We start from the raw sequence: 13,703 nt of genomic DNA, 5'->3' as shown, positions 1-13,703 counted from the left end.
CACCTCCCCCGGTCTCGCACTTTCCCTGCTGGTATCTGGTCCCGGCCACGCCACGTTCTCTCCACACTTGTGGGGTAAAACCTGGCACACAGCCTAACCAATCACAGACTGCCACTAATTTAGCTTGTCCAATCATCAAGGGGCACTCAAAATAAATGACCAATCACCAACAAGTTTTCCTCCTCTCCAGCCAATGAGCAAACGTCAGATTTTCCGCGGGAGGACTCGCATTCTGCATCTGCAATGTGATCCGTGTGACAGGAAGGAGACGGGAACAAAGCACAAAACGCATGAAAACCGCATCAGCCTGATCCAGAGACGCACAGCACGGAGAAATAACGCAAAAATAGCGCATCTCCTTCCAGGAGACATCACGTTTTTATTGTGTCTAGGGGAGGATACATTTTGGTATTTTTGTTACATTGCACTGTATATTTTTTTTCCTCAGTAGACGCTGCCGGCGATCGTTCGGTCGCTCATCCTCGGGGACTGGCCCGCAGGAGGGCCGGTAAATCCCCCGGGGGGCCCCCACTTGGGTTCTGTCTCTATATACAGACAGAAGCAGTTACCCCACTATCCAGCGTATTATTAGACAGGAGCCTATAGGCCGCTGTCAGCGCAGAGCGACTGTTCACACCCAGCACAGGCGCTCGCCATCACAGCACTTACACGTCCGGCTCCACCATGATGCACAGAGTGCGTGCACTATATACTGCAATACTGCGTATGGAGGGGGAGATGACTGCAATCAGGGCTGATAGCGACAGCTGACTACTACACCCCCCCCAACCCAGTACTACTGACAACCCGAATCTCCGGACGGAGGCGCTTACCCTGACAACCTGCATTACAGAACAGAGGCAGTAACTCTGACAACTGATGTCCCAGGACAGGAGCGGTTACCCTGACAACCTGTATCACAGGACAGGAGCAATTACCCTGACAACCTGTATCACAGGACAGGGGTGGTTACCCTGACAACTTGTATCACAGGACAGGAGCAATTACCCTGACAACCTGTATCACAGGACAGGGGTGGTTACCCTGACAACCTGTATCACAGGACAGGAGCAGTTACCCTGACAACTTGTATCACAGGACAGGAGCAATTACCCTGACAACTTGTATCACAGGACAGGAGCAATTACCCTGACAACCTGTATCACAGGACAGGAGCAATTACCCTGACAACCTGTATCACAGGACAGGAGCAATTACCCTGACAACCTGTATCACAGGACAGGGGTGGTTACCCTGACAACTTGTATCACAGGACAGGAGCAATTACCCTGACAACCTGTATCACGGGACAGGGGTGGTTACCCTGACAACCTGTATCACAGGACAGAGGCAGTAACTCTGACAACTGATGTTCCAGGACAGGAGCGGTTACCCTGACAACCTGTATCACAGGACAGGGGTGGTTACCCTGACAACTTGTATCACAGGACAGGAGCAATTACCCTGACAACCTGTATCACAGGACAGGAGCGGTTACCTTGACAACCTGTATCTCAGGACAGGAGCAGTTACCCTGACAACCTGTATCACAGAACAGGGGTGGTTACCCTGACAACCTGTATCGCAGGACAGGGGCGGTTACCCTGACAACTGATATCACGGGACAGAGGCAGTTACCCTGACAACTGATTTCCCAGGACAGGAGCGGTTACCCTGACAACTGATTTCCCAGGACAGGAGCGGTTACCCTGACAACCTGTATCATAGAACAGGAGCGGTTACCCTGACAACATGTATCACAGAACAGAGGCAGTTACCCTGACAACTGATGTGCCAGGACAGGAGCGGTTACCCTGACAACCTGTATCACAGGACAGGGGAGGTTACACTGACAACCTGTATCACAGGACAGAGGCAGTTACCCTGACAACTGATGTCCCGGGACAGGAGCGGTTACCCTGACAACCTGTATCACAGGACAGAAGCAGTTACCTTGACAACCTATATCACAGGACTGAAGCAGTTGCCCTGACAACCTGTATCACAGAACAGGAGCGGTTACCCTGACAACCTGTATCACAGAACAGGAGCGGTTACCTTGACAACCTGTATCACAGAACAGGAGCGGTTACCTTGACAACCTGTATCACAGAACAGGAGCGGTTACCTTGACAACCTGTATCACAGAACAGGAGCGGTTACCCTGACAACCTGTATCATAGAACAGGAGCGGTTACCCTGACAACCTGTATCACAGGACTGAAGCAGTTGCCCTGACAACCTGTATCACAGAACAGGAGCAGTTACCCTGACAACCTGTATCACAGAACAGGAGCAGTCACCCTGACAACCTGTATCACAGAACAGGAGCAGTCACCCTGACAACCTGTATCACAGAACAGTAGCAGTTACCCTGACAACCTGTATCACAGAACAGGAGCGGTTACCCTGACAACCTGTATCATAAGACAGAAGCCGTTACCTTGACAACCTGTATCACAGAACACAGGCAGTTACCCTGACAACCTGTATCACCAGACTGAAGCAGTTACCCTGACAACTGATGTTCCAGAACAGGTGCAGTAACCCTGACAACCCGCATCTCCGGACAGAGGCAGTCGTCCTGACAACTGATATACCTGAGCAGGGACAGTAACTCTGCCCACCTGTATCACAGGACAGAGGTGGTCACACTGACAACCGATGCCCCAGGGTATAGGCAATATCCCTGACAACCTTTATCCAAGGACAGAGGCTGAAACTGAGACAACAAATGTCCGAATACAGTGGAGATAGCCTTCACAACCTGCGTCTCAGGAGAGGCCATTGCCCTGACAACCTATGTCTCACGTTACAGAACGTTCCCCTGACAACCAACAGTGTCATTCAATTATCAAAACTATTGTAAGGGAAGGTGGATGAGTAACCCATAGCAACCAATCATCTCTGAGGGTTACTCTGGGTAACATCAGTACAATTACTGCGATACCAATCTGTGCATTGCTATACCCTGATACATCCAGCAGGGGGCAGCGCAGGACACAAGTTATTTTAGATTTTACACCATCTTTAGCTATTCAATAGGGCGGTGCATCGCCCCCTGATGGCCAGCCTAGCGCATTACACCTAAACATCCACAGATCCAAACTACTGATCAGCGGCTACAACTCCTACCTGACCCAGTCCTCCTCCGGGCTACAACTCCTACCTGACCCAGTCCTCCTCCGGGCTACAACTCCTACCTGACCCAGTCCTCCTCCGGCGGAAATGCTTCCCATATTCATACAAGGGTATTGTCAGACAGCGCCTGTAAAACACAAACAAATTTGCAATTTTATTGCTTTTATAATATTTACAGTCGTTCTTAAGATATAAACACTTTTATTTACAGCTCATCGCCTTGGAAACAGACCACCGCTGTTAGCAGAGCATGCGCATTATGTACAAGCTCTGTTGAGCTTGTAAGTGCTGTTTTTTGCTGTTGGGGATTACTGGAGTGAGCTGTTACCTCCAGACATCTTCAGCTAGACAGCAGCGGTGGTCGGTTTCCTAGGCAACAAACTGTAAACACAAGAAAACATTCAGCACAACTGACAACGTTCCTGATGCCAAAGTGCTGCTCCAGTCCTTGATGTGCATCATACTCCAGCGAGCCCTTCATTAAAACCGATGTGCCAATGCCAGTCTTAATGTGCCAGGTCTATCACTCCAGAAGTATCCTGTGTTATCTACTGTATATAGAGGAGTTATCAGTCATTGAATAGGAGGAGGTGAGCTGTGACATCATCTATTGTGAATGGTGGATCCTGTGTTATCTACTGTATATAGAGGAGTTATCAGTCATTGAATAGGAGGAAGAGGTGAGCTGTGACATCATCTATTATGAATGGTGGATCCTGTGTTATCTACTGTATATAGAGGAGTTATCAGTCATTGAATAGGAGGAGGAGGTGAGCTGTGACATCATCTATTATGAATGGTGGATCCTGTGTTATCTACTGTATATAGAGGAGTTATCAGTCATTGAATAGGAGGAGGAGGTGAGCTGTGACATCATCTATTATGAATGGTGGATCCTGTGTTATCTACTGTATATAGAGGAGTTATCAGTCATTGAATAGGAGGAGAAGGTGAGATGTGATATCACCTATTGTGAATGGTGGATCCTGTGTTATCTACTGTATATAGAGGAGTTATCAGTCATTGAATAGGAGGAGGAGGTGAGCTGTGACATCATCTATTATGAATGGTGGATCCTGTGTTATCTACTGTATATAGAGGAGCAAAAGAAGGAGAACCTGAGCATTTGCTGAAAAACAGTTTGAAGTTTTATTGCACAGAGATATCAAAAAATACAAGTATAGTACAATTAATCACATTGATAGTCATACAAAAATTGGAGGACAGATGGAAGGCAATTAGTAACCAGCAAAACAGTGGCCTGGTACAAACACCAGGAGAAAAGTGTACCAAAGGTGAACTTGTATAACCCTAAATCACTGGCTTGCAAACATAGCAGATATATTTCCCCCAAATCACTGGCATGTAAGCACTATGAAGCTATGACCACTTCTCACCTTCCCCATGACGAAGCGGCAGGCGACGTGCTTGTAAGCCGCGAAACGTACGTCGGGCCTTCTCCACCACCGCACCCAGGTAAATTGTGTTCCTTCCCTGGGGTTGAACCGCCATCTGGTTCCCCTCTTTCCATACCTTCAATTGGGGGCTCTTTGTATGATAGTGTTCCCGATCACTGGTCACCCTCTTCCTGGATCAGTTTTTCTACCCTCAGTCCTGCTGCTATGTTAACTTACAACAATGCGTTTTGCTGGGCGCCCCCATTTTTACATTTTTTAGCACTAGCCTTCCTACTTCAATGATGTTTTTTATGGGGCTGCCCGAGGTCGCACCAATTGTAGCAGGCATTAACAGGGGCTAAGTCTTTCGGCCAGTGATTTAGGACGTACATCCCTGCCTGGGAATCCTTTACTTACTTTTTTGGCACTAATGTATATTTACTGGGATTTGTACCCTTGAGTGGGATTCTCTCTTTCCCCCTAGCCCACATCTGGCCAATGTGGTCTGGGGTTAAGTCTGCTCCCTCTCGGGGTTACTATTGCCCAGCTTTTCCCATGCCTGATGCCTCCATCATTTTTCACACAAAACCCCCCCCCTCCCCCCCCTTTTTTAATAGCCCTATTGTGCTTACATGCCAGTGATTCAGGGCTATGCATCCGATTCCCCCCACAATAGCTTCATAGTGCTTACATGCCAGTGATTTGGGGGAAATATATCTGCTATGTTTGCAAGCCAGTGATTTAGGGTTATACAAGTTCACCTTTGGTACACTTTTCTCCTGGTGTTCGTACCAGGCCACTGTTTTGCTGGTTACTAATTGCCTTCCATCTGTCCTCCAATTTTTGTATGACTATCAATGTGATTAATTGTACTATACTTGTATTTTTTGATATCTCTGTGCAATAAAACTTGAAACTGTTTTTCAGCAAATGCTCAGGTTCTCCTTCTTTTGCAATGTGTTTTGAGTTGCTGTGAGCTTTTGGTGGTTTTCCACCAGGCTCTCTTTTTGTTCTGAATTTGTTTCCCATGGATTTTTCTAGGTTGTATATAGAGGAGTTATCAGTCATTGAATAGGAGGAGGAGGTGAGCTGTGACATCACCTATTGTGAATGGTGGATCCTGTGTTATCTACTGTATATAGAGGAGTTATCAGTCATTGAATAGGAGGAGGAGGTGAGCTGTGACATCACCTATTGTGAATGGCAGATACTGTGTTATATACTGTATATAGAGGTGTTATCAGTCATCCTACAGGAGGAGGAGATGAGCTGTGATATCACCTATTGTAGTGAATTATGGATCCTGTGTTATCTACTGTATATAGAGGAGTTATCAGTCATTGTACAGGAGGAGGTGAGCTGTGATATCACCTATTGTGAATGGTGGATCCTGTGTTATCTACTGTATATAGAGGAGTTATTAGTCATTGTACGGGAGGAGGAGGTGAGCTGTGACATCACCTATTGTGAATGGCGGATACTGTGTTATCTACTGTATATAGAGGTGTTATCAGTCATTGTACAGGAGGAGGAGGTGAGCTGTGACATCACCTATTATGAATGGTAGATTCTGTGTTATCTACTGCATATAGAGGTGTTATCAGTCATCGTATAGGAGGAGGAGGTGAGCTGTAATATCACCTATTGTAGTGAATTATGGATCCTGTGTTATCTACTGTATATAGAGGAGTTATCAGTCATTGTACAGGAGGAGGTGAGCTGTGACATCACTTATTGTGAATGGTGAATCCTGTATTAGCAGTCATTATACAGGAGGAGGAAGCGGTGAGCTGTGACGTCACATGAACTGAATGGTGGATCCTGAGGTGAGCTTTGAAATCAGCTATTGTGAATAGTGGATCCCATGTTATCTACTGTATATAGAGGAGTTATCATTTATTGTACAGGAGGGAGAGATGGTGAGCTTTGACACTACCTGTAGTGAATGGTGGATCCTGTGTTATCTACCGTGTGCTCCTGTGTTATCAGTCTTTGTACAGGAGGAGGTGAGCTGTGACATCACCTATTGTTACTAATGAACTACTACAATATATAATGTCAGCAGAGGACATCTTGAAATTATTAAATATCTTCTGACTCTAATAAAGAATGCAAAATCGTTGAAGTGCTTGTGATTGCTGATATCTCATCATAACAATGGCTGCCATACTAGTTCCACCAGTTCAAGACCAGATAACTCTAACCTTCACCCTGCGGGAAGCACCGGCTATGTTATGACAGCAGCATAATCTTCATATGTGATCAACTGGACTAGAACCAACAAATCCAGATACAGGTAGAGAACACTGGGCAGGACATGGTTAACAAAAACGTAAGTTGACCCAAGCTTAATAAATCTACTATAATACTACCCCCTATGTACTATTATATAACTGCTATAATACTGCCCCCTATGTACTAGAATATAACTACTATAATACTGCCGCTATGTACAAGAATATAACTACTACAATACTGTCCCCTATGTACAAGAATATAACTAGTATAATACTGCCCCCTATGTACTAGAATATAACTACTATAATACTGCCGCTATGTACAAGAATATAACTACTACAATACTGTCCCCTATGTACAAGAATATAACTACTATAATACTGCCCCCTATGTACAAGAATATAACTACTATAATACTGCCCCTATGTACAAGAATATAACTACTATAATACTGCCCCTATGTACAAGAATATAACTACTATAATACTGCCCCTATGTACAAGAATATAACTACTATAATACTGTCCCCTATGTACAAGAATATAACTACTATAATACTGCCCCTATATACAAGAATATAACTACTATAATACTGCCCCTATGTACAAGAATATAACTACTATAATACTGCCCCTATGTACAAGAATATAACTGCTATAATACTGTCCCCTATGTACAAGAATATAACTACTATAATACTGCCCCTATATACAAGAATATAACTACTATAATACTGCCCCCTATGTACAAGAATATAACTACTATAATACTGCCCCTATGTACTATTATATAACTGCTATAATACTGCCCCCTATGTACAAGAATATAACTACTATAATACTGCCCCTATGTACAAGAATATAACTACTATAATACTGTCCCCTATGTACAAGAATATAACTACTATAATACTGCCCCCTATGTACAAGAATATAACTACTATAATACTGCCCCCTATGTACAAGAATATAACTACTATAATACTGTCCCCTATATACAAGAATATAACTACTATAATACTGCTCCTATGTACAAGAATATAACTACTATAATACTGCCCCCTATGTACAAGAATATAACTACTATAATACTGCCCCCTATGTACAAGAATATAACTACTATAATACTGCCCCCTATGTACAAGAATATAACTACTATAATACTGCCCCCTATGTACAAGAATATAACTAGTATAATACTGCCCCTATGTACAAGAATATAACTACTATAATACTGCCTCTATGTACAAGAATATAACTACTATAATACTGCCTCTATGTACAAGAATATAACTACTATAATACTGCCCCTATGTACAAGAATATAACTACTATAATAATGCCCCCTATGTACAGGAATATAACTACTATAATACTGCCCCCTATGTACAAGAATATAACTACTATAATACTGCCCCTATATACAAGAATATAACTGCTATAATACTGTCCCCTATGTACAAGAATATAACTACTATAATACTGCCCCTATATACAAGAATATAACTACTATAATACTGCCCCCTATGTACAAGAATATAACTACTATAATACTGCCCCTATATACAAGAATATAACTACTATAATACTGCCCCCTATGTACAAGAATATAACTACTATAATACTGCCCCCTATGTACAAGAATATAACTACTATAATACTGCCCCTATGTACTATTATATAACTGCTATAATACTGCCCCCTATGTACAAGAATATAACTACTATAATACTGCCCCTATGTACAAGAATATAACTACTATAATACTGTCCCCTATGTACAAGAATATAACTACTATAATACTGCCCCCTATGTACAAGAATATAACTACTATAATACTGCCCCCTATGTACAAGAATATAACTACTATAATACTGTCCCCTATATACAAGAATATAACTACTATAATACTGCTCCTATGTACAAGAATATAACTACTATAATACTGCCCCCTATGTACAAGAATATAACTACTATAATACTGCCCCCTATGTACAAGAATATAACTACTATAATACTGCCCCCTATGTACAAGAATATAACTACTATAATACTGCCCCCTATGTACAAGAATATAACTACTATAATACTGCCCCCTATGTACAAGAATATAACTAGTATAATACTGCCCCCTATGTACAAGAATATAACTAGTGTAATACTGCCCCTATGTACAAGAATATAACTACTATAATACTGCCTCTATGTACAAGAATATAACTACTATAATACTGCCTCTATGTACAAGAATATAACTACTATAATACTGCCCCTATGTACAAGACTATAACTACTATAATACTGCCCCCTATGTACAAGAATATAACTACTATAATACTGCTCCCTATGTACAAGAATATAACTACTATAATACTGCTCCCTATGTACAAGAATATAACTACTATAATACTGCCCCCTATGTACAGGAATATAACTACTATAATACTGCCCCCTATGTACAAGAATATAACTACTATAATACTGCTCCTATGTACAGGAATATAACTACTATAATACTGCCCCCTATGTACAAGAATATAACTACTATAATACTGCCCCTATGTACAAGAATATAACTACTATAATACTGCCCCTATGTACAAGAATATAACTACTATAATACTGCTCCCTATGTACAAGACTATAACTACTATAATACTGCTCCTATGTACAAGAATATAACTACTATAATACTGCCCCCTATGTACAAGAATATAACTACTATAATACTGCCCCCTATGTACAAGACTATAACTACTATAATACTGCCTCTATGTACAAGACTATAACTACTATAATACTGCTCCTATGTACAAGAATATAACTACTATAATACTGCCCCCTATGTACAAGAATATAACTACTATAATACTGCCCCCTATGTACAAGAATATAACTACTAATACTGCTCCCTATGTACAAGACTATAACTACTATAATACTGCTCCTATGTACAAGAATATAACTACTATAATACTGCCCCCTATGTACAAGAATATAACTACTATAATACTGCCCCCTATGTACAAGAATATAACTACTATAATACTGCCCCCTATGTACAAGAATATAACTACTATAATACTGCCCCTATGTACAAGAATATAACTACTATAATACTGTCCCCTATGTACAAGAATATAACTACTATAATACTGCCCCCTATGTACAAGAATATAACTACTATAATACTGCCCCCTATGTACAAGAATATAACTACTATAATACTGTCCCCTATATACAAGAATATAACTACTATAATACTGCCCCCTATGTACAAGAATATAACTACTATAATACTGCCCCCTATGTACAAGAATATAACTAGTATAATACTGCCCCTATGTACAAGAATATAACTACTATAATACTGCCTCTATGTACAAGAATATAACTACTATAATACTGCCTCTATGTACAAGAATATAACTACTATAATACTGCCCCTATGTACAAGACTATAACTACTATAATACTGCCCCCTATGTACAAGAATATAACTACTATAATACTGCTCCCTATGTACAAGAATATAACTACTATAATACTGCTCCCTATGTACAAGAATATAACTACTATAATACTGCCCCTATGTACAAGAATATAACTACTATAATACTGCTCCCTATGTACAAGACTATAACTACTATAATACTGCTCCTATGTACAAGAATATAACTACTATAATACTGCCCCCTATGTACAAGAATATAACTACTATAATACTGCTCCCTATGTACAAGAATATAACTACTATAATACTGCTCCCTATGTACAAGAATATAACTACTATAATACTGCCCCCTATGTACAGGAATATAACTACTATAATACTGCCCCCTATGTACAAGAATATAACTACTATAATACTGCTCCTATGTACAGGAATATAACTACTATAATACTGCCCCCTATGTACAAGAATATAACTACTATAATACTGCCCCTATGTACAAGAATATAACTACTATAATACTGCCCCTATGTACAAGAATATAACTAATATAATACTGCTCCCTATGTACAAGACTATAACTACTATAATACTGCTCCTATGTACAAGAATATAACTACTATAATACTGCCCCCTATGTACAAGAATATAACTACTATAATACTGCCCCCTATGTACAAGAATATAACTACTATAATACTGCCCCCTATGTACAAGACTATAACTACTATAATACTGCCTCTATGTACAAGACTATAACTACTATAATACTGCTCCTATGTACAAGAATATAACTACTATAATACTGCCCCCTATGTACAAGAATATAACTACTATAATACTGCCCCCTATGTACAAGAATATAACTACTAATACTGCTCCCTATGTACAAGACTATAACTACTATAATACTGCTCCTATGTACAAGAATATAACTACTATAATACTGCCCCCTATGTACAAGAATATAACTACTATAATACTGCCCCTATGTACAAGAATATAACTGCTATAATACTGTCCCCTATGTACAAGAATATAACTACTATAATACTGCCCCTATATACAAGAATATAACTACTATAATACTGCCCCCTATGTACAAGAATATAACTACTATAATACTGCCCCTATGTACTATTATATAACTGCTATAATACTGCCCCCTATGTACAAGAATATAACTACTATAATACTGCCCCTATGTACAAGAATATAACTACTATAATACTGTCCCCTATGTACAAGAATATAACTACTATAATACTGCCCCCTATGTACAAGAATATAACTACTATAATACTGTCCCCTATATACAAGAATATAACTACTATAATACTGCCCCTATGTACTATTATATAACTGCTATAATACTGCCCCCTATGTACAAGAATATAACTACTATAATACTGCCCCTATGTACAAGAATATAACTACTATAATACTGTCCCCTATGTACAAGAATATAACTACTATAATACTGTCCCCTATATACAAGAATATACAGTTAGGTCCAGAAATCTTTGGACAGTGACACAATTTTGGCGAGTTGGGCTCTGCATGCCACCACATTGGATTTGAAATGAAACCTCTACAACAGAATTCAAGTGCAGATTGTAACGTTTAATTTGAAGGTTTGAACAAAAATATCTGATAGAAATTGTAGGAATTGTCACATTTCTTTACAAACACTCCACATTTTAGGAGGTCAAAAGTAATTGGACAAATAAACCAAACCCAAACAAAATATTTTTATTTTCAATATTTTGTTGCGAATCCTTTGGAGGCAATCACTGCCTTAAGTCTGGAGCCCATGGATATCACCAAACGCTGGGTTTCCTCCTTCTTAATGCTTTGCCAGGCCTTTACAGCCGCAGCCTTCAGGTCTTGCTTGTTTGTGGGTCTTTCCGTCTTAAGTCTGGATTTGAGCAAGTGAAATGCATGCTCAATTGGGTTAAGATCTGGTGATTGACTTGGCCATTGCAGAATGTTCCACTTTTTTGCACTCATGAACTCCTGGGTAGCTTTGGCTGTATGCTTGGGGTCATTGTCCATCTGTACTATGAAGCGCCGTCCGATCAACTTTGCGGCATTTGGCTGAATCTGGGCTGAAAGTATATCCCGGTACACTTCAGAATTCATCCGGCTACTCTTGTCTGCTGTTATGTCATCAATAAACACAAGTGACCCAGTGCCATTGAAAGCCATGCATGCCCATGCCATCACGTTGCCTCCACCATGTTTTACAGAGGATGTGGTGTGCCTTGGATCATGTGCCGTTCCCTTTCTTCTCCAAACTTTTTTCTTCCCATCATTCTGGTACAGGTTGATCTTTGTCTCATCTGTCCATAGAATACTTTTCCAGAACTGAGCTGGCTTCATGAGGTGTTTTTCAGCAAATTTAACTCTGGCCTGTCTATTTTTGGAATTGATGAATGGTTTGCATCTAGATGTGAACCCTTTGTATTTACTTTCATGGAGTCTTCTCTTTACTGTTGACTTAGAGACAGATACACCTACTTCACTGAGAGTGTTCTGGACTTCAGTTGATGTTGTGAACGGGTACATCTTCACCAAAGAAAGTATGCGGCGATCATCCACCACTGTTGTCATCCGTGGACGCCCAGGCCTTTTTGAGTTCCCAAGCTCACCAGTCAATTCCTTTTTTCTCAGAATGTGCCCGACTGTTGATTTTGCTACTCCAAGCATGTCTGCTATCTCTCTGATGGATTTTTTCTTTTTTTTCAGCCTCAGGATGTTCTGCTTCACCTCAATTGAGAGTTCCTTAGACCGCATGTTGTCTGGTCACAGCAACAGCTTCCAAATGCAAAACCACACACCTGTAATCAACCCCAGACCTTTTAACTACTTCATTGATTACAGGTTAACGAGGGAGACGCCTTCAGAGTTAATTGCAGCCCTTAGAGTCCCTTGTCCAATTACTTTTGGTCCCTTGAAAAAGAGGAGGCTATGCATTACAGAGCTATGATTCCTAAACCCTTTCTCCGATTTGGATGTGAAAACTCTCATATTGCAGCTGGGAGTGTGCACTTTCAGCCCATATTATATATATAATTGTATTTCTGAACATGTTTTTGTAAACAGCTAAAATAACAAAACTTGTGTCACTGTCCAAATATTTCTGGACCTAACTGTAACTACTATAATACTGCTCCTATGTACAAGAATATAACTACTATAATACTGCCCCCTATGTACAAGAATATAACTACTATAATACTGCCCCCTATGTACAAGAATATAACTACTATAATACTGCCCCCTATGTACAAGAATATAACTACTATAATACTGCCCCCTATGTACAAGAATATAACTAGTATAATACTGCCCCCTATGTACAAGAATATAACTAGTGTAATACTGCCCCTATGTACAAGAATATAACTACTATAATACTGCCTCTATGTACAAGAATATAACTACTATAATACTGCCTCTATGTACAAGAAT

The 13,703-nt window shown here is 40.4% G+C and overlaps 1 protein-coding gene across 3 annotated transcripts in view; it reads right to left on the bottom strand.

Annotated features, from left to right (window-relative positions):
• SHMT1 (serine hydroxymethyltransferase 1) overlaps positions 1 to 13,703 on the bottom strand; it is a 33,886-nt gene that overhangs the window by 10,047 nt on the left and 10,136 nt on the right. The window contains exons 1-2 of one of the 3 annotated variants that reach the window (XM_075318352.1): positions 3,470 to 3,506; positions 3,204 to 3,268 (exon numbers count right to left, since the gene is read on the bottom strand). Coding sequence is in view for 1 of the 3 variants with exons in the window: in XM_075318348.1 (XP_075174463.1) it covers positions 3,204 to 3,268 (65 nt within the window). In the remaining 2 variants the exon portion in view is untranslated. Of the gene's footprint in view, positions 1 to 3; positions 80 to 3,203; positions 3,269 to 3,469; positions 3,507 to 13,703 lie in introns of those variants that run through there. The other 2 variants (XM_075318348.1, XM_075318349.1) reach the window with 2 other exon arrangements.

Source organism: Anomaloglossus baeobatrachus, chromosome 7, assembly GCF_048569485.1.
Source record: "Anomaloglossus baeobatrachus isolate aAnoBae1 chromosome 7, aAnoBae1.hap1, whole genome shotgun sequence".
Lineage (NCBI taxonomy): Eukaryota > Metazoa > Chordata > Amphibia > Anura > Aromobatidae > Anomaloglossus > Anomaloglossus baeobatrachus.
This window is presented reverse-complemented; position numbering and strand designations above follow the sequence as displayed.